The sequence below is a fragment of the Streptopelia decaocto genome (genome assembly GCF_964273445.1).
Source record: "Streptopelia decaocto genome assembly, chromosome: 3".
In the NCBI taxonomy this organism is placed as follows: Eukaryota; Metazoa; Chordata; class Aves; order Columbiformes; family Columbidae; genus Streptopelia; species Streptopelia decaocto.
The window spans coordinates 12,420,641-12,440,416 of NC_138656.1; the positions used below are offsets into that span (position 1 = coordinate 12,420,641).

The 19,776-nt window shown below is 53.6% G+C and overlaps 3 protein-coding genes across 7 annotated transcripts; 2 read left to right on the forward strand and 1 right to left on the reverse strand.

Annotated features, from left to right (window-relative positions):
- The first annotated feature begins 8 nt into the window (after positions 1-8).
- Positions 9-4,920, forward strand: LOC309437406 (neuronal PAS domain-containing protein 4-like). 4 transcript variants are annotated; one of them, XM_082047800.1, is made up of 8 exons: positions 9-1,798; positions 2,355-2,521; positions 2,618-2,754; positions 2,941-3,046; positions 3,193-3,439; positions 3,704-3,813; positions 4,263-4,398; positions 4,474-4,920. In XM_082047800.1, exons 1-8 carry the CDS (start codon positions 1,698-1,700, stop codon positions 4,784-4,786), a joined length of 1,317 nt encoding a protein of 438 aa, XP_081903926.1. In that variant the 5' UTR covers positions 9-1,697; the 3' UTR covers positions 4,787-4,920. The 4 variants fall into 4 exon arrangements, with proteins under 4 accessions (XP_081903926.1, XP_081903927.1, XP_081903925.1 ...); XM_082047801.1 differs by having other exon boundaries at positions 2,636-2,754; XM_082047799.1 differs by having other exon boundaries at positions 2,355-2,754.
- Positions 4,796-14,625, forward strand: RRP36 (ribosomal RNA processing 36). Of its 2 annotated transcripts, XM_082047805.1 has the most exons (7): positions 4,800-5,141; positions 9,573-9,711; positions 11,798-11,864; positions 12,734-12,838; positions 12,957-13,031; positions 13,116-13,233; positions 13,467-14,625. In XM_082047805.1, exons 1-7 carry the CDS (start codon positions 4,922-4,924, stop codon positions 13,604-13,606), a joined length of 864 nt encoding a protein of 287 aa, XP_081903931.1. In that variant the 5' UTR covers positions 4,800-4,921; the 3' UTR covers positions 13,607-14,625. The 2 variants fall into 2 exon arrangements, with proteins under 2 accessions (XP_081903932.1, XP_081903931.1); XM_082047806.1 differs by lacking the exon at positions 9,573-9,711 and having other exon boundaries at positions 4,796-5,141; positions 12,742-12,838.
- A 1,030-nt stretch (positions 14,626-15,655) lies between these two features.
- LOC309437616 (transmembrane protein 121-like) lies at positions 15,656-19,040 on the reverse strand. The gene is made up of 2 exons (XM_082048174.1): positions 18,944-19,040; positions 15,656-17,155 (listed from the first exon to the last, which is right to left on the reverse strand). Exon 2 carries the CDS (start codon positions 17,152-17,154, stop codon positions 16,216-16,218), a length of 939 nt encoding a protein of 312 aa, XP_081904300.1. The 5' UTR covers position 17,155; positions 18,944-19,040; the 3' UTR covers positions 15,656-16,215.
- Between the last annotated feature and the right edge of the window lie 736 nt (positions 19,041-19,776).

The window sequence follows — 19,776 nt, forward strand, 5'->3', positions numbered from 1 at the left end:
TAGCTGGTGTGAGCCACAGCCCTGGCTGGGGTGGGAGAAGGGGAGCTGGGCCCCCCACAGCAACACTGCCCTGGCATGCCTGCCTCCTGCCCAGGGCTGTGCTGCCCTGTGAGATGGCAGGGAGGAAGGCAGCGCATATCTCCTGGCCTGTGCTGCCTTGGGAAGGTGGGTGCAGGGGCAAGACTGCAGTGCAGGTGCCCTACAGCTCCCTGCCCCAGGGAGGGAGGTGAATGGAGGTGTGGGGCAGCCTTTGTGGGTGGCATGGGAGGCTGTGCCTGAGCCCCTTCCCATAGAGGCGAGGTGTCCAATGTGAAGATCACCAGTGGCAAGCATAGCATGGCTAATGCAGGGAAAGCCATGGAAGTGCTCAGGGTGTTCCCTGGGATGCCAGTGTCACAGGGCAGCCAAGAGGTGGTAGTGGTGGCACCTGTGTGCTGGGAGCAAGGGGCCCAGGCCATCTCCCCTGTCCCAAGGGCTGGCATATAGCCAGGATTGAGTGCCTCTTATCCAGCAGCATGGGGTTGCAGAGGTGCCTGGGTTCCTCAGCCTGCAAGAGGTGGCCAATATGGGTGCAGTGGAGCAGCCTGGAGTGGTATGAGACCAGTGAAAACTCCATGGCAAGAGAACAGAAGGCACCACAGTTGTGACAAGAACTTGTTCTTCAGGTACTGGCAGCACCTTGCTGTGGTGGGTGGCGAGCATCAATGGCAGGTGTGGGGCCTGACCGGAGCCAAGGTGTGCTGGCAGCACATCTGGCCTGGGGAAGGGCACCCTCAGCTGGGCTCCCCCCATGTGGTCCTTGGCACCTGCAGGTTACCTGCAAGGGCTAGGTAGGCATCTCCCATGAGTTATCCAGCAGCTCCAGCTTCCCTGCTCAAACAGCTGCCTCAGCCACAGGCTCTCTCAAGCCGTGCCATGAAATGTTGGAGGTTTTTGCCATGGCATCCTCTTCCCCAGCACCAAAGCACCAAGCTTACTCTCCTTGCAGGGTGCCAGGCAGCAGGAAACACTTGTGGACTACCCAGGCTCACTGCACTGGGCAACATGGTGCTGAGCACAGAGGCTCCCCAAGATGCTTCTGGCTCTGTCCATGAGTGGCTGTCACTGGGGCTTCTCTAGGGAGAATTATAAGTTCTGGGACATGGAGACAGGGTCTAGAAAGCCTCAGTGCTTCATGCCAGCTGCCTCTAGGAGAGCAAACCTTTGGTGTGGAGAAGGCTTCTCTGGGAAGAAAAAGAAGGCGCTCACCAGGGAGAGGCTTGCAGGCACCCCGCTCCCCTTCAAGGAACTATCAAGGCCTTCAGCCCATTGTGGACCTTCTGCTGGGCTGGCAACAACAGTGGGCCAGCAGCTGGCAGATGTTTGTCCCGTGGGGGGGATTCCAGCTACCTTCATCATCACCCCCTCCTGAGCAGCAGGTTTGCTTTAAAGACCCCAGCTTCCTTTTATTGCTTCCCTTCTCAGATTGCAGCCTGCTGAAAGGGCTATTTTAAGCAGCCTGCCTTCTAAAAATAGCTCTAAGCTGTTGGATGTTGCGTCATGAGAGGTAACTCTCTCCATGCGCCGCAGCTTGGCCCCTGCACCCCAGGAGGGTACAAAAGGAGGCCAGGAGCAGCAGGGTCAGCAGGTTTGGATGCAGTCAGAGGCAAAGGAGGCGGTGGTTTGCTGCCAGCTGCGGACATCCTATTGCCGGCACCATGACCATCTTCTGCAGCCACTGCCACAGGCCGCTGCAGGCAGAGATGAGCTGCCTGCTCAGGAGGGACAAGCAGGTGCCCAGCACCCCGAGGCCATTCAGGTGAGCTCCCTCCCACCTCCTGTGATGGTCTCCTACAGAGGAGGGCCCTGAGCCAGCTTGCCTAGTGGCTGATAGCCCTTCTAAGGGGCTGGCACCAGCCTGGGATGGGGGGCTGCCAGTTGATGTGTGGGGATAGGTGTGGGAGCTTAGAGGGGCAGAGGGATTTCAGGTGGTTGAAGAGTAAAGGCCAGTGAAATGGGCTGGGGCTCACATTCTGGCACTGGTTGTAGTTTCCATCCTTGTGGGGTTTGGCGGGGGGGTTGTGTCACTCGGGCTACCACTCCGTCATTGTCCAGTGTGGTCCCCTGAGAGAGTGGCAGTAGCCACGCCAGCGGTGTGTCCCCCTGGGTAGCTATGAGCAGCTCTGCCTGCATCCACTGCAACAGAACAGCCACCAAAGGTTTGCTCTCCTAGAGGTAGCGGGCACACATGCTGAGCCTCTCTAGGGAAACATCTCTACCCCATGTCTCCTGGTTTGCAATTCTCATTGCTGTGGGTGGGAAATGCTGTGCCTCTCCCTCCCTGGACACATCACCCCAGTCAGCTGGCTTTGCAGGTCAACCAAGAGTGCCTCCAAGGCTCGCCGGGACCAGATCAACGTGGAGCTGCAGGCACTGCGCTCCCTGCTGCCCATCTCTGCACGGGAGAAGGAGCGGCTCTCCTACCTCCACACCATGGCCCTGGTGTGCCTCCAGCTGCGGGGGGCTCAGCTGTTCCCCCCAGGTACCCATGGCGCTGCTGTACCCCACAATAGTTTGGCTCTGTGTGGGGCACTGCTTCTGCCCCAAAATAGCACTTTACCCCCTGCTGTCCCTGCAGACTTGGCTCCTCCTGCAGGACTGGCCCTGGGCATGGAGCTGCTCTCTCTGCTGCCAGGCTTTCTGCTGGTGCTCTCTGCCAGTGGCAAACTGGTCTACGTCTCAGAGAATGTGGCTCAGGTCCTGGGCCTCTCTGTGGTAAGGCATGCCCACTGAGCAATTGTGGTCACTGTCCCTGTATCTGGCCTGGTGTCTGTATTGCGTGCACGACATGCTGCCCCAGCAGATGCTGGCCTGTGGCTCCAGTGGGCTGTGAGTTCCTGGTGCCAGAGAACAGCCCACTGGGGCTGGCTCAGTCCACCACAGCAGCCTTCTCTTAATCAGGTGGAGCTGCTTGCCCAGGGAGACACAGTCTTCGACATCCTGGATGGGCAAGCACATGAGGACGTGCGCAAGCAGCTCCTTCTTGCCCAGGAGGAGCCTGGCCGGGGTAAGGAAGACCGGGGCTGTCATCTCACAGACGCTGTTGCCCTGCTCTGGCCCTTAGTGGCCAGTGGCTAGCCAGGGCTAGCCAGTTCTGCTGGGAGCAGACCAAAGGAACCCCTGAGCAGCTCTGACTGATTTGTTTCTCTCCAGAAGTCACATTTGTTGGCGAGATGCACACATCCAAAGCCTTCCGGCTGCGGCACGGGGGGAATCGAGCCGTGGCAGTGCACGGGCGCTTTGCAGCTCTCGGCCAGCCAGCCTCCTCCGCCTCCACAGTGTTCCTGGCCCTCTGCACGCTGGTGGCACGGTTGCCCACAGATGGTGATGCTGGTTCCCATGATGACCTATTCCAGAGCACGCACATCCTAGACATGACATTTACTGATGTCACAGAGAGGTGAGGGGTGCCTGCTTACACCACAGCTGCAGCTTGGACAGCCAAGATCATTTCCCTTCACCAAGCCTGCATGGCAGATGCAGGTCAAACCCTCCACGAACAGCAAGACTCTCCCAGATGCTTCCCAAGCCTCCTCCCTCCCTCATTTGCAACTCATTTCTGTATCCCCATTTGCTGTCTCCTCCATCACGCGACAGCTGTTCCTTGCTGATGTGCTAAAGACCCTGCAAAGCACTCAGTCACCACTCCCCTTGTCTTCCCCAGCGTCACCTATCATCTTGGCTACCGAAGGGAGGAACTGATCGGTCAGTCGTGGTACAGCCTCCTGCACCCTGAGGATGCTGACCTAGCAGCTGCCCAGCACAGGGCCGTGGGTGAGTGTCAGGCCTGGGAACATCCATGTTTTTCTCTGGCTACATGCTCTGGTTATGCATGAAACATGGCTGTCCAGGACAAGAGAAGTTAATTTAGTCCTGCCCACTGTGGCTCCCTTCTCTGAAAAGGACAAAGCAGAGAACTAGTTATGTGCTCCATACGCTGTCTGTAAGGTCACAAGTAGCTTCCAAGTTTGGGAATGTGGGCACCCTGCTCTGCCACAGTGCAGAGGACAGACAAGCCCGTTTGGGCCCCAGCATTTTGGGAGGGCGGGACTTTGATGGACCTGACATTGCTACCTGTGGCTTCTGTTTTGCTGGGGCCAGAGCAGTGACTGACTACAGGCCCCGTGAGGGCAGCCTGCTGGGTCCCCAGGCAGCGTGCCGCTCTGCCCTGGCACCTGTGCCCACTGTGCCTGCCGCAGGCTGATGCAGACCCTTGCTTGCAGCACGCGGGGCCGGGGCGACAGCAGTGACAGCAGTGCTGCGTGTGCTGCGCAGAGACCACACCTGGGCCTGGCTCCGCATCTCGGCGTGGCGGGACAGCGGGGGCCACTCCATCACCTGCACCAGCCACTGCCTCAGGTGAGGGTTCAAACGGGGAGGAGGGCCGGGCGGTGCCGCACCTCGGGCCGCCCCTCATCCCTGTGTCCGCTGCAGGGAGGAGGAGGCGGCCTACCTGCGCGCCCGACAGCACCGCCGCCCGCCCCGTACCGCGGCAGCGCCGCCGCCCGCGCCTGCCGCCGCCCCGCCGCCGGGCCGGGACCTCAGCCTGCTGGCCGCACAGCTCCGCGCCTTGGCCGACAGCCTCTCGCCGCCCGCCACCGCAACCTGGCACCCGCTCTGGCCCGAGCCCGAGCCGCTCCACCCTGGCGCTCACGAGACCGCCCTGGGCCGTCTCCCGGGCAACGCGCTGGAGGGGGCGGGGCCTCCCGCCGCGCACGCGCACTGTGCGCCCTACGCCCGTCAATAAACGTCCCTTCCTCCGCCCGGTTCTGTCCGCGTGTGCGCCGCCGCAGTCCGCCTGCTTCCGGTCCCCCGCTGCTGCGCGGGCTGGGGTCCGAGCTCGGGGCGGGTTCCCGCGTGGCGCTGCTGGGAGGGGGCGGTGATGCGGCCGGAGCCCGCGAGGGGCCGGCCCCGGCGGAACTGGCGGCCCCGGGCGGCGGGACAGGGAGGAGCTGCGGCCGCAGAGCAGCCCCTCGGGAAGCTGAGAGCGGCGGAGGGCGGGAGCTGTGGCGACAGCAACGATGGCGGCGACAGTGAGGAGATCGGGAGCCTGACGGGGGCTGAGGGCGCGGAGGAGCCGGCGGCGGGGTCCAGCGGGAGAGGTGAGGGCTGCCCGGCTGAAGCGGCCCTGCGGGGCGGCAGCGCCCTCCGGGGAAGGCGGCGGTCTCCGGCCTGGGGCTTGCCGCCTCTCCCCGCCGGGGGGCCGCACTCGGGAGGTCCGGGAACCAGGCAGGTTCCCGGCGTCACCCAGGCCGCGACGCATCGAAGTGTCCTGGACACCCATCGGGTGGGGAAGGAACTGGCCTGGTCACTTCCCGTGTTGCAGCTCCTTCGTGCACCTGCTCTGCTCAGGGGAGGAGTTGGGGGTCAAGAGCAGCGTACCATTCTGAGCTATTTGAGGTGTCTCTAGAAGAAAAACTTAGAGGGGCCACTTCTTCCCGTGTGTGGAAGATCTTGCACATCTTCTCAAAGACAGTTGCTTTGTGCAGATTTGGACAGACAACAGCTGTCTTAAGAGGTCCTCAAGGGGACAGGTAAACTGGAAGGACAAGGTGGTGTGTAGCTGTGAGAACAGCAGTGGTGCTCAGGTTTGGGGTATTGAGGCAGTTGTGTTCTTCTGCAGCAGTGTACACCATGTGGTTTCCTTGTCTTGATCAAGGTGAGAGCAAAAATGAGAATTGTGAGGGAGTGGACACGGATGTTAAATACGTGATATGGCGCAGTGTGTCACAGATGAGAGAAGTTCCTGGCTATCTTATGAGAGGAGGCTTCTTGTTGTGTTTGTCTGGGGGAGCTGCATCTCATCCAGAGACGGGCTTTTGGGAAGGGGATGCTGGTGGTGGGTGGGGTGCCCTGCTATCTGTGTGCATTTTGTTTTCCTCTTTTAGTGGTGAACTTTAATAAAGCTCAGAGAGAAGACCACTGACAGTCCCATTCCTTCCCTTCCCATAGCCAATATGCATGGGAACAGCAGTTTTGCTTTTCGTTTCTGTCTGGGCCCCATATAATCTTATTTCTGGAACAGAAGTAGTTATATTAGAGACCAGCACAAAGCTTGTCTCAGTAGGGAGTGACTGGGTGGGTACAAGCCATTTCTTAGGCCATCTGTTTTTGCATTTTGGACACTGATGGCTTCAGCAGGTTGTATAATTCTCAGTTGTTTCAGCTGAGAAAGGTATAAGGTGTCCATATGTCACAGAGTCTGCACAAGGTGAGGAGGTGTGGGGAGGCTGGTGCTGGTGAGCAGGACATGTCCACATTACCAGCAGGTAACAGTAGCTTATCAGGAGATTGAAAGGAGAGGAAACAACCAAAAAAATAATGGAGGAAGGGGAAAAAACAGCAGAAAGGAAGCTGAAATGGACTATGGAAACAGCACACAAGGGGTAAATTATATTCTAGAGGGGGGAAAGGAATTAAATAAAAATTGGGAAGTTAAAGTGTCAAGAAAAAAATGCAAGAAACAAGGAAAGAAATCTTGTCCTTTTTAATAAGTATTTTGATGGAGAACCCATAGCACAGATTTTAAGGATCCTGAACTCTCCTTGTGCAGAGGCTGTGGACAGGACCAGTTGCTTTGGAGCAGTAAGCCAGCAACTTTTTCACACACACAGTTGCCAAATCTGCTGCCCAGCTGTGACATTCACTTCTGCCCCAAAACAGGCTTTTTTTTTTAATGCTGATATCAATTATGTTTTTATCAGTGTGAGTGGCTAATTCAGTCTCCTACAAGGAGATAGCAGGATGTATTTCATGGACTGATAATACTGTGTGGAAGGTACTTTCCCCATTAGGTTTTTAGTGGTCAAGTCTGGTCTGGTATCCTGCACCACTATTAAAATATTTTGTCAGTAGACCTGAGGACTGATTTCTCCTTAGAAATGCCACTTCCTGACTCACCCTCGCTGTGGACTAGAGAGCTCCCACATGCTTTACTAGTGTGATGGTTTGACTGAAAATGGGTTAATTTTCTTCATGCAGTTAGAAAACTTTCTTTTCCATAGCTAGCACACTCATTATCTGGACTTAGTTTAAGAACAAGAGATAACACCCCAGCACAGAGCTAATGTTTTTAATTGTTCTGGTCTGAGAGCCAAGGACATTCTGAGCGCTCTGCTCACAGGTGTGAGGCATCAAGGAAGGGGGACAGAGATGGGGCAGACCTTGACTGACATCCAGACTGATCAATAAGAATATTCCATCTCATTAGCATCATGCTTCATATTTAGAGAGTCAGGATCTTCCGTCTCTCTCTTGTCTTCTTCGTTTTCTTTGTTCTCTTTGTCAGAGCCAGGGGAGTTCTGTTCAGGACTCACACTAGTTTGGCCTTTTCCCATCCTGCTGTTTGCAGAGGCCTTCAGGCCTTTCTGCCTTTTTCCTTTTTCTCTCTCTGGGATCAGCTGTTCAGGACCAGGTGCTGCTTCCTGGGACTGGCTGCTCAGCGTGGGTGGAGTTTGTGAGGAATTGCATTGAGTATATTTTATATTCTATTTCTATTTTATAAAAATATTTACTAGTAGTATATTAGTATTTTGTTATTTTATTAAACTGGGTTTATGTCAATCCAAGTTTCTCCCTTACCTTTCTATTCTCTCCCCTATTTAGAGGTGAAGAGGGGGGGTGTGGGTGGGTGGCTACTGTGGTTATATTGCTAGCTCAGGTGAAACCACAGCAGAGGGGCAGGAGGTGCTTCAGGTGCTGGAGCAGAGTTTCCCCTGCAGCCCGTAGTATCTAACATTGTGAGGCCAGCTGTCCCCCTGCAGCCGTGGAAGTCCATAGTGAGCAGATTTCCACTTGCAGCCAGGGAGGACCCTATGCTGGAGCAGGTGGATGCCTGAAGGAGGCTGTGACCCTGTGGGAAGCCCATGCTGGAGCAGGTTTGCTGGCAGGACTTGTGACCTCATGGGGGACCCACACAGGAACAGTCTGTTCCTGAAGGGCTTGCACCCCATGGAAGGGACCCATGCTGGAGCAGTTAGTGAAGAACTGCAGCCCATGGGAAGGACTCACGTTGGAGATGTTTGTGGAGAACGATCTCCCATGAGAGGAACCCCACACTGGAGCAGGGAAAGAGTGTGAGGAGTCTCCCTGAGGAGGAATGCGCAGCAATGCATGATGAACTGATCACAGCACCCATTCCCTTGTGCCTTTCCAGGGGCGGGAGGAGGTAGAGAAAATCAGGAGTGAAGCTGAGCCTGGGAACAGTGGGGTGGGGGCAAGGTATTTTAAGATTTGGGGTTTATTTCTCATTAACCTACTCTGGGAATAAATAAATTTTCCCCAAATCAAGTTTGTTTTGCCTGTGATGGTTATTGGTGAGCAATCTTTCCCTGTCCTTATCTAAACCCACAAATCTTTCATTAGGTTTTCTTTCCCTTGTCCTGGCTGAGGAGGGGAGTGACAGAGTAGCTTGGTGGACACCCAGCATCCAGCCAGCCTCAGCACACCTCAGGCAGGATGTGATTGTTTTTGCTATGCCATAGCTGGGTTGTTTTGTGCCAAATGCATAGTAGTGCAAAGGCTTGGAAAAACCATGTGCCCAGCACTGCTCCGCAGTTTTGAGCTGGCAAATGCCACCCAGGTGGTGTTTGCCAAGACTTTCTCCTTCAGAAGGGAGCCAGTGCAAACCATCCTGTTCCTTTTTGCCCCTACTGTCATCCAGAGAATGGAATGAGCATATCTAAGTGCTGCCTTAAGAAATTGCTAGTCTTGAACACCCAAAAGTGTGAATTCAGAAAGAACTGTTGATAATATTTTTACTTTGTGGTTATAAGAAATGTTAACGGTTACTGGCACCAGGGATATTAAAGAAACATAGCAACAGAAAATTCCAGAAGAATATCTTGTGCATTCATCAGCACTTGGGGTAGAATTTGTTTTGCTCTTTCTTGTGTTGTGTTGATTCTCTAGCCAGCAGTGAGTGGAGAGAAGGAATATTTTATGAAACACAAGGTGTGAATAACACTGTGGGTAGCTCACAGTAGGGCTAGAATATGAAACTGCCTTTTGGTGTTGTGGGGTTTTGTTCTTCCCCCAGTGAATCAGGCTATAAGCTATTCCTGTTTGTAGTGAGATGGTGAAGGTTAAACATCCAGATTTCAGTAGTTTACAGACCATCTCCAGGTCTTTACAGACAGACTCAACAGGCCACAGGGTTTTCCTGTGCCTTCTGGCTGGCCTTGTGGTGTCAGAGATGTGATGATGCCCATTTAAAGGCAATGCGACAAGATCAGTCTGTTAAAGTGAAAGAGCTGGGACTGAGAGGTGACCCCAAAATATAGCCCAGTGCAGAGCTTGTACCGCTCTTTGTACCAGGTAAAAGCTTTGAAATGGAGTTGCATGTCTTACTGAGTGAAGAGAGAAGCAAAGGCATGTTGGGGAGAGGTGGTTTCTTTCTGCCATGCAGTTGTATGGGCCACTACTGTGTTCATGTCACTGTTTCAGGCTCCGAGACATCCCTCTTGGTGGAATTTGGTGGTGGAAAGTGCCTTGAGAAGCTGTTCAGTTCAGTTGTGTGCTGCATTCTCTTTCAGATCAATCTGATATGTCTTTTGAGGAACGACTGCAGGTGCAGAGTGTTATGAAAACAAGAGTGCACAAGCAGGTGACCAATGGGAAGAAAACTGCAAAACCTACCAAAGCTACAGTGAAGCAGCAACAAAGCAAAAAGGGGTAAAGAGGACTTGTGATCTCAAAAATGTGATTTTGTGATCACAAAAATGTGCATGTGTGCTCTCTACACTCCAGAAGTTATGCTGGGAGCTCCTTACAGTGTTGCCATTGCCTCAGAACTGGTGTAGATCTCCTTTAATGTGCTATACAATAATGCCTTTCACTATAGTCTTTCATTTGGGAATGATTTGTTGCTGTTTAAGAGCTCTTAATATCCTATCCTGTTCAAATCCGCAGCAGCCACTTGTTACCTGATAGTTAAATCAGCACTCAGTTCTTCTACATGCTCTGTATTAAGGCACTTTTAACCCACAGCATGGTATGCTGCTCTTTTAAGCTGTGTGGTGGTGGTTTACTTGTGTCCCCTGGGCCCTGAAATAGTTACCCTGCTGTTTTCTAAAGCCCTTCCTGCTTATCAGCATCTGTTGCCTGGCTCCCACTGGCTGGAGTTGCAGTGACAGCCAGTTGTTCTGGAATTTCATTCATCCTTGTCTCATCTGTGGCTCGTCTGTGTTGATTTTCTTTTTTTTGTTTTTGCCATCACAGACTTTTTCCTGTTCTTAGTGGTCTTTACATCTCCTATTTGCATACTCTGTAGTTGCTGTTGGTGTGATGACTATAAAATGTATTGAACACAACAAAAACTATCAGATCTTTTTATAGTCCTCTGCAGGCCCCCACTGCTAGCAAGTGTTATACCATTACCCTTTATTTGCAGTAGTTACATGTTTTTCAGTCCTCAGGGTGGTATCAAAGTGATTTGAACAGGTTTCTTGTGTTACACTGGCATTCCCTAACCTGTTTCTGAGTGTCTGCTGAATATGTGTTTCTTCTGCTGTAAACAGTTGATTAATGTTTCTGCTTTATCTTTTACCCAAGAGTCTGGGGGATTTTATGTAGTGCAACATCTTCATGCAGTGTCTCTATTTCTGCCATGCAGTTTGCATAATTCTCTTTTTATTTAATTCCCCTAATCCTTTAAGTGATGCATCACTGTATATTAACATGCTATTTCTCTCATGCTTTTTGTTATGGAAGTGAGCTGCTTAAAAAACAAAACAAACAACTTCTGGGAAATCCCCTTGAATTGTGCTGCTTCAGCAGTGCTGTGTAAAGCTGACTCAGGAGCATTGTACAGGGGTGTAGCCACATTGGCAGACAGGAAAATACTTTGAACATTACCCTAACTGTGATTTGCAAAGCTTACTTATGCCTGTGGGGTTGTTTATGTTCCTGACCTGGTGTTATTGTGTTGCTGGATGTAGGTATCATACCCATGTTGTGGGGACTCTCAGCAGGTCATTCATAGGTCTTCTCATGTTTCTAATAACTTGCCTGATGTACTGATAAATTGTAGGACACAGCATCCAAGAAATACGGGGAGAGTTATACCCCGTTCTTTCACCTTATACTGTCACCTGCATACACTTAAAGCATCAAGCTCTAAAGGCCTGTGTTGCAAGGAGAACTTGTTCACTTAAGTGGTTGTCACTATGGTTCTCATGGTCTTGATTCACTGTGAAGCCTCTTTTGGGATATGTACTATCAGCTCTATGTCCCTTATTCCTGGGGGCTGACCTTTTCTTGTGTTGTGGTTTGCTTTCTTGCTGAACCTGGCCACAGTAGAATTTGCATGATTTTGTAATTACCAGGTCAGTGCAGAAATTCCCAACTTTGGTCTCACCTTCCAGTGTAAATATTAGTCAAGAGTAGGTGGACCAGGAATAGAAAGAAGAGGGTTGTTGCATGATACATGAAGACATGGAGAGGAATAATTAAGTGTTCTGCATTTGCTGATGCAGGTGGTAGGTTTTCACTTGATAGAGTAGGGCTGTATCAAGTTTTGTGTAGAATTCTTTTAACCATGCACTTCTAGATCATTTGGTTGTAGCAGCCTCATCTGGCTCTTGACTGAGTCACCTTTTTGCTCTCTGTAGGTATCACAATGAGGACTGAGTGTGAGAGTCTGCTGTTTCAGCACTATGTAGTAATGTTTTCCTTAGGGTCTGGCTAACCTCCTGACACATTAGCCTGGGCCTCCATTCTGTCCCCTGCTCCTCTTAAGTACATTTTTCTCTTTTTTTAGGCCATTGGAAATGTCTGCCAAGAAGCCTGTACCTTTTCTGCGACAAGTTATCTCTGTTACAAAGAAGGTGAGTGTTTCCCCCTCCCGAGTTCAGGAGCTGACTTCCCTTAGTGATGCTTATTACCACAGACATAGTAATGAGGCTGTGGAAGATGACGCAGGCTGTTTCTGGAGGATAGGGCTTGGACTGCTGTCTGGTGAGTGCAGGTAATGGTATCATGTCTTTGGGGAGAACAAAAGATGGGATGCAGGTGTGGCTGTTCTCTGTAGAACCTGCTGCCCTGCATAATGTGCAACTTGAAGACTAACTTGAACATTTGAGACCCAAGTGTTGCTAGAAGATATAATGGCTGTCACCAGTGATGATCACAGTGCAAGCTATGGTCTTTGTTCTGTAGTAATTCCATTGAAAGTTCAAATGTCCATCTAGTTTTTAAGCTGAATATAACTTTGACTTATAATTGCTGGATCATCTTAATATGTTAATTTCCACAGTTAGAGATCTCTTTTTGTCTCTCTCTTTTTGTATGACCTGATCCAGGTAGTCTGCAAAAAACCACATAGGTTTGAATTCCCAAATCTGCCACCTTGACAACACATGTTCAGCCAGCTTTTGGTCTGGGAGTTGCAGATGTTTGGAGGCAGTACTTCTGCTGTTGTTCCTTGAGCTGGCTGCTCCTGGGTGGTGGACTTGCAAATGGAAACGTCTGTTGCCTGGTAGTCCTGATGACTTTGTGAGGGACTGCCAGCTTGATTATTGGACTCAGTCTTTGTCAACTGCAGATGTTCTCAATGGGTGGGTGCATAGTATTGCTAGTAAAAAAAAAAATAATAAAACAAAAAAAAAAGGCAGGGCCTGACCCATGGGAAGAGACTAAGCAGGCTATTAAGAGGGTAATGTGGGCTTCAGCTCTTACCTGCCTTCCCTGCCTTCAGGTCCACAGAGACCCTCGATTTGATGACCTGTCTGGAGAGTATAAGCCTGAAATATTTATGAAGACCTACAGCTTCCTGGACAGCATCAAGAAGCAGGAGAAGGAGGTAATGCTGTGTGCCTATCCTTGGCCAGAAGAGCCTTGCTCGGCAAGGGCAGTTTCCACAAAGGCCGTTCACAGTGGAGGTGGCAGGCAGTCATGCAGCTTTCTGCTCTCTTCTTCAGATGGTTCAGAAGCAGCTGAAAAAATGCCGGAATGTGGAGCAGAAGGAGAAACTCCAGCAGCTCCTGAATCGCATGGTGAGTTCAGTGTAGAATCTCCTCTCCTGTGAAGCTATGTGTGACATGAGGTCTGCCTAGACACAGGCCATCCTTTCTTTACAGACACAGCAAGAACAAGCACAGAAAAAGCAGCAGAAATTGAGGGAGAGGGAGCTGTCTTTAAAGAGACAACAGAGGGAATTGGCCAAGCAAGGAAAGAAACCTTTCTTCCTAAAGAAATGTAAGTACGCAGCTTGAAAATGCTGGAGGATGACCTAGAGTACTGCTGACAGGACTCCAAGTGCTGGATGCGAGCTGTCCATAATATTCCACAGAGCTGTGAAGGGCTTGTTCTAGCACTGGTTGTCAAGGGACAAGCAAGGCCTGGAGCCAGGGAGGGGGAGGTGAGCAGGGGCTGGTCTATAGAGATGATTTGGGCTTCAGTTTAAAACCTTGCTCTTCTCCCCTCTACAGCTGAGAAGCGGAAATTGGAGCTAGCTGAGAAGTATGCAGAGCTGAAGAGGAGTGGAAAGCTGGAGAGCTTCCTGAATAAGAAAAGGAAGAGGAATGCCATCAAAGACAAGCACCGTCTGCCCTCACAGAAGAACTTGTGACTGCCACACAGATATGCTGTTGTGTGGCACTGGGATTCACTCTGTTGTGGCCAGGCCTGAAAGGCCATTGCTCCTCCCGGTATCTGCCTTTCACTGTGCAGTGATGCTGTTAGGCATCAGAGCAGAGGTTGAATTGAAGGAAATAGTGCTTTTTGTAGCCAAAATGTCCTCTTCACTTGTGGTTTACACCACACCTGGGTGGTGACAAGTCTGTCATGCAAATATACATGGTGTCTCAGTCCTTGCAACTTGCTCATCTCTTCCTCTCGCTTGGGGGGCATGAGCCCTACCCTGCAGTGCTGGCTCTATTCCAGGTCTTATCAGACACCAGCTCATGTGGGAAAGGACCTCGGGTGGGAGTGCTCTGGTGCCTGTACAGAGCAGGGCTACCAGGTTGCCCAGAGCTTCCTCATTTGGGTCTGGGAATGTCCAAGGAGAGATGCCACCACCTCTCTTAGCCTCTGCTTTACTGCTTCAAGTTCTCAAGATGATTTCCCCCCTGCCCCGCCCTGCCTCCTCCAGGAAACCTGCCTGGTTTTAGTCCATGTTGTCTCTTTCTCAGTGAAGTGCCTGGCTCTGTCTTCCTAGTAGCCTTGTGATTGGTCTGCGGGATAGGTGGGAAGGGATGCTCTTCTCTTCCTGAGGGTGAATAAACCCTCTTTCCTCAACCTTTCTTTGCAGCACTCCAGCCTCTGACAACTTTGACATCCTCAGCAGGAGTCAGCCCAGAGGACCAACATCCATCTTCTGGGGGCCCTGCCTGCATTGCAGTATTTGGATGTCTCACAAGTGCTGAGTAAAGTAGAGATGATTGGACCCTTCCCCATTGCTCTACAGCCTCTGGTGAGGCTGCCCTTCCTTGCAGCCAGGTGATGCTGCTGACTGTGCTCAGGTGCTGCTGCCTGGGATCTCTCCAGTGGGGCTGCTGCTTCTCAGCTTCTTCAGGTGGTCTCTACAGGGCTATTAGTGCTTCTAGGAAACTGATTCTGTATGAAATAAAGTACCTCAGTTTTCCTTTATTCCTAGTGTTGGTACTGTTACAGTCAAAAGCATTTGAACTTAGGGTAGTTAATGCTTCTCTCCAACATTACACATGACCGCCAGCTCTCTTGTTCCTGCTCAGTTTGATTGCCCCATCTCATGTGGCTGTGCTGATAAGGTGATGTGGATGTGACTCAGATGATCTGTGTCTGAGAGGTTGGAGTGTGTACTAGGACAGTGCCTCAGTTCTGCAGGGCAGGGTACTCCTTGGGCACAACCCTGCTGTGTGTGGGGCCTGGGGAAAGGCCTTGCCATGAGCAAGCAATGGAATGATAAGCAACTCCATCACACCCATCCCAGGGTTGCCTAAGCACCTGACACCACTGCAGTTCTTGTGGGTGATGCGATTTCTTCTCTGGTGACAGGTTTTAATGTAGCTGGGGGAAGTTAGTAGAAATCATAGAACCGTAGAATAGTTTGGGTTGGATGGGACTTTCAAAGGTCATCCAGTTGAATACACTGCAATGAGCATCTGCAACTAGAGGTTGCTCAGAGCCCTGTCTAGCCTGGCGTTGAAGGTTTCTAGGGGTGGGGCATTTACCACCTCTCTGGGCAACCTCTGCCAGTGTTTTGCCACCCTCATCATAAAAAAAATTCCTTGTGTCTAGCCTGCATTTCCCCTACTTCAGTTTAAAACCGTTACCCCTTGTCCTGTTACAACAGGCCCTGCTAAATGGGATGTTCCAGCTGGTTCTACAGACAGTGGTGGCTGATAAAGCTTCAACACATAGTCTCCCCTGGTGATACTCTCAGAGCCCACCAGGCTTCTAAGAACCTGCATCTCCAAACTGCTGGCCAGCAGGAATGGCTTCAGCCCCAGGTCCCTGAGATACCTTCCTCAGGCCTGGGTGGTCCTTGAGCAAGTCCCCCCACCCTAGATGTGCTCTGCACCCAGATATCCATGCACACAAGTGACAGGCACTCATGGGAGCTTGGGAGACTTGCCTGCTGACAGGGACACAGACATGAGGAGGCTGCAGGGCTCAGGTCTTTTATTGCAGAGGGAGATAAGGAAAAGGACAGTTACCCCCTCTGAGCCCCCAAGGCTGAGAGCGGTAATAGGCAGGGGGGGCCCAGGCCTTGTTTCCCCAGCATGGGGAGCCTGGCTCACCCAGCGGGGAGCAGGCTGCTGCCTGGCACCAAGACAGGGTCAACCATAGCAGTGGAGCAGATGACCTGCAGTGTCCCTGTGCAGCCACCCTGGCCTGAGCCCTGGCTGGCTGGAGGGCAGTGCTGTGTGGGGAGCACTGACAGGGGGAACACAGCACAGGGCAGGGCTGCCTGGCCCCAGCCAGACATGGCACACAGCAGGCAAACCTGGCCTCCTCCTCTGCTCCGCTGCCCATCTCGTGTCATGGGGTGCTGACGTCCCAAACTGTTCTGGGGCCTTATGAAGGCTGCTACGGTGGCCCTTCTCATGCGACCCTCGGGGACTGGAGCAGCTTCACCCAGGGAGGGAGAGAGCAGGGCCATTGCCCTCCGTCTGGGCAGGGAGCTTGGTGGCTCACCTTGTGTTTGCAGGTACAGCCAGGCTTGGTGGTGCCCAGGCTGTGGCTCCTGCTGGCTTGTCATGTGTTGTCCTGGGCCAGCTCCTCAGGGCAGGCAGGCTGGTCCCGGGACTTGTGCAGTCCTGGGGAGGGCTGGGCATGGGTGCTGTGCTGCAGGGCTGGGTCTGGCCCCTGGGGCACATGGTGCCGGTGCTGCTGGTACTGCACAAACGTACAGGCCTTCAGCCCGATAGCCAGCATGTTCTTGCCCATAAAGATGCTGGAGACCCGGGCGTCCTTGAAGAAGACCATGTTGCTGCCTCGGATGAAGATGGTGGTGATGTTGACAGTGAGCATGCTCAGCATGGGGTACAGCATCATCCGGTGTGGCATGATGCCAATCCCTTGCATGCTGATCTCACAGAGGGACACACAAGGGAGGACCAGGAGCAAGATGTAGCAGTAGAAGAACATGATGCCCTCAGCCCAGAGCGGCAGCCCCTTTTTCTGGGGCTCCCACAGGTTGGCCTGGATATCCAGCACGTCCAGCATGTCCACAATGACCCAGAAGAGGCGGTTGCGGAGATCTTCTTTCTTCTTGAATGTTCTGATGTATTCCATGTGCTCCGTGGCTACCAACAACACGTAGAGGGCTGGGATGCAGATGGAGAGCAGCAAGGTCAGCGCTTTGCGGGCTATGAGATCCAGGCTTTTCCGGTCAGCTTTATAGTTCTGGTATACAAAGTAGACTTTGATCTCCAGAACGAAGACATACAGGAACCAGAGGATCATGGCATAGCCCCGCTTAGCTGTCTTTACCTCTGCCCCGACCCAGATGGCCACATAGCGGAGCACCAGCAGGAAGCACACGTCACCCACTGCCACCATGACACAGATGCCCAGCTTCCTGGAGCCCTGGCTCTGCTCCACCAGGTAGGCATCCATGAGGATGAGGCTGGTCATGATGAGCACAGTGGAGAGGCACACATGTGGCTTGCTGACAGGTGGTGGGGGAACCATCCTGCACGGAGGAACAGGCAGTGCCATCAGGGAGTTGTTGGGATTCGCCATCCCTGCCTTGATTCCCCTTCTGCCCCCCCACCTCCTCAACAACTGTGGATGGCTGAAAGAGGGTGGAGGTGTGTGGTTCATAGACTCTTATCCCATCCAATGTGCCTGGTTTGTGCCAAATCCAGACTCCTAGCCAAAGTGCTCTTGAGACTCTTGGCTGGCCATGCTGATGGCATATGCTGGCTGACACCCAGCTCCTGGCCTAGGCTGCACATGGGGATACAGTTGGGTCAGCTAGACAGCCTTCAGGCACTGGGGATGCTACTGCCCTCTCCCACTGTGAAGGGCACATGCCTTATTTTCCACTGGATTTTTCCAGTCAGTGGCACTGCTTATATTCCCCCCACCCCATGACATACAAGACCACATCTATGCTTTTAACCCAAGCAGGTCCTTAAGTGCTATGATCCAGGACCGTTCTCTTTTTAGTATCCTTTATTTTCATGCACAGCATGAGATGAAGGATCATTTTTAGCCTGGCTGTCCTGTGGGGTGGGAGGGAAGAAATCAACTCAAAATCTTCAGTTTCCTGAACTTAGCCTAGTGGAAGGTGTCCCTGTCCATGGTAGCACGGGCTGGAACTAGATGATTTTTAAGGTCCCTTCCAAACTGAACCATTCTATGATTCTATTAATCTGTCAGCCTCATACTCCCCAAGAGATCTGCCTACAGCAGTTTGCTCATGCCCATGCTGCCCCAGCACAATATTGTTTTTTTAACCAAAAAAGCAAGGAAAAGCAGAACCAGCCCTCAGTTCCAGGATGCAAAGAGCTTTGCAGCAGGCCCTCAATTTCAGCTGGATGCTCATCCTTCCCAGGCTGGGATAGAGCAAAGCATGGGCCCTAAAATCACCCTGCTTGCCTTGGATTGCACCGGGGCTGTCCAGCTCATTCCCCCTGCCCAAGCACAGCTGCAGGCAACTGCTGCCAGAGATGGAGGGAGGATGGAGCCAAGGCCTTGCCAGGCACAGCTCAGCAGCTGCTCTGGAGGGGAGCCAGCCCCCCAGCTGAAATGGAGGATGAAGCTGGGCTGCTGACTACACAGCGCTGCACGATGGCTGCCTGCACAGAGCCCATACAGCCACCCCACTCCCTGGGCCATGTGGGGGCCCTTGGACACCATCCTGGTCACCCGGTGGGCAGTGTGCGGGTGCCATCTGACCATGGAGCAAGTGCTTTAGGAGCAGGATGGACGCTGCATGGTTAATGGTCAACCCTGCACACCTGCACTCCTGGCGCTGACATCGACTACCCAGGCTACAAGCTACCTGAACTCCTGCTTTTCGGCCGAAGGAGTTGCGCAGTTGTGCATCCCCAGGCCCAGTAGCATCCTAGCACGTTGGGGGATGCGGTGATGCCCAAGCCTGCCAGAGGCAAGTGCCTCTAAGGGGGAGAGATCAGAGGCTGGTGGGCATGGGGAACTGATGGATGTGGCATATCTGGAATGTGCTACACACCTGGGGCTCTCTCATGTTCCACCCCACGGCCCGGCCAAGCCTTCAGAGGAGCCGGAGGCAGCCCTGACCACAGCTCAGCGGGCCGCGTCTCCTCGGGGTGACCAGAGGTGCCTCGGCACACGGACGCCCCCGGCCCTGCCTGTCCCGAGTCCCGGGGCGCCTGGAGGGGAGAGGTGGGAAGGGGAGGGAAGGCAGGCCCTGCTCGCCGGTCGTGGAGGCCCGACCGAGGAGGGGCCCCGGCGCGGCCCGTGGCCCGCCGCCCCCAGCCCGGGCCGCGCTTACCTCGGGCAGCTATCCGGGGCGCCAGGGCAGGGTGGCGGCGGCGGCAGTGACGGTGGGGGGGTCCCCAGCGGTGGCCCCGGGCCCGGCGCGGCATCGCCCGGCGAGCCCCGGCGGCGGCTCTGCGGCGGCGCCTGGCCCCTCCCGGCAGGCGAGCGGGCGGGGACTGCGGCGGCCCCCGCCTGACCAGAGCGCTCGGCACCACCCGGCACCGCCCGCCGCCCCCTGTTGCTCCGGTCCCCTGTGCCCACCTTCCCGCTCGACAACCCCGGGACCGCCGCCGCCCCTTGTTCCCCACGGCCCGGGTACCCTACTGCTGACCTCCCGCTCGGCGGCAACATCCCGCATACGTCCCCCACCGCGCCTCCAGCACACCTCCTGCTCCACAGCCTCCTCTTGCCACAGGGCCTTCTACTGTCCCGGCCCCTCTGCCCGCACACCCAGACCCCCAGGGCCATGCTGGTCACTGCAGCCGACCAGGAGAGGCCCCAGGAGAACCATGGCTGCTGCCCACTGGCTGCCCACCAGGAGGGACCAGGACGGCTCGCTGGGGACTGGTTGGTGGAACAGGTAGGGGAACCCACATACTGCTGTGACCTGGCACCCGGCCATGCTGCTCTGCAGGGTCCTGGGGAGCTCGAGCTCTGCAGGACACTGGTAGAGCCGGGCTGGGCGCAGCCGGGGTCTTGTATGCAGATGAACCGGGCCAGTGAAAACAAAAGGTTTCTCTTACCCTGGTGGACATGCCTCTCTGCAAATGTTCTTCTATCAGCCTGAGCAGCTTACTGCGTGTAACTCTGAGCTTGCTTCTAACTGAGTTAGGTCTTAGGTACACA

What these genes read in the sequence shown, in the direction of transcription:
- LOC309437406 (XM_082047799.1), top strand. Translation starts at nt 1,698, where the DNA reads ATGACCATCTTCTGCAGCCACTGCCACAGGCCGCTGCAGGCAGAGATG. An exon ending in AGGTCCTGGGCCTCTCTGTG is followed by an intron (nt 2,755 to 2,940) that starts GTAAGGCATGCC and finishes TCTCTTAATCAG; the next exon opens with GTGGAGCTGCTTGCCCAGGG. An exon ending in TGCACCAGCCACTGCCTCAG is followed by an intron (nt 4,399 to 4,473) that starts GTGAGGGTTCAA and finishes TGTCCGCTGCAG; the next exon opens with GGAGGAGGAGGCGGCCTACC.
- LOC309437616 (XM_082048174.1), bottom strand. Translation starts at nt 17,154, where the DNA reads ATGGTTCCCCCACCACCTGTCAGCAAGCCACATGTGTGCCTCTCCACT.
- RRP36 (XM_082047805.1), top strand. Translation starts at nt 4,922, where the DNA reads ATGCGGCCGGAGCCCGCGAGGGGCCGGCCCCGGCGGAACTGGCGGCCC. An exon ending in TCAAGAAGCAGGAGAAGGAG is followed by an intron (nt 12,839 to 12,956) that starts GTAATGCTGTGT and finishes TCTCTTCTTCAG; the next exon opens with ATGGTTCAGAAGCAGCTGAA. An exon ending in ACCTTTCTTCCTAAAGAAAT is followed by an intron (nt 13,234 to 13,466) that starts GTAAGTACGCAG and finishes TCCCCTCTACAG; the next exon opens with CTGAGAAGCGGAAATTGGAG.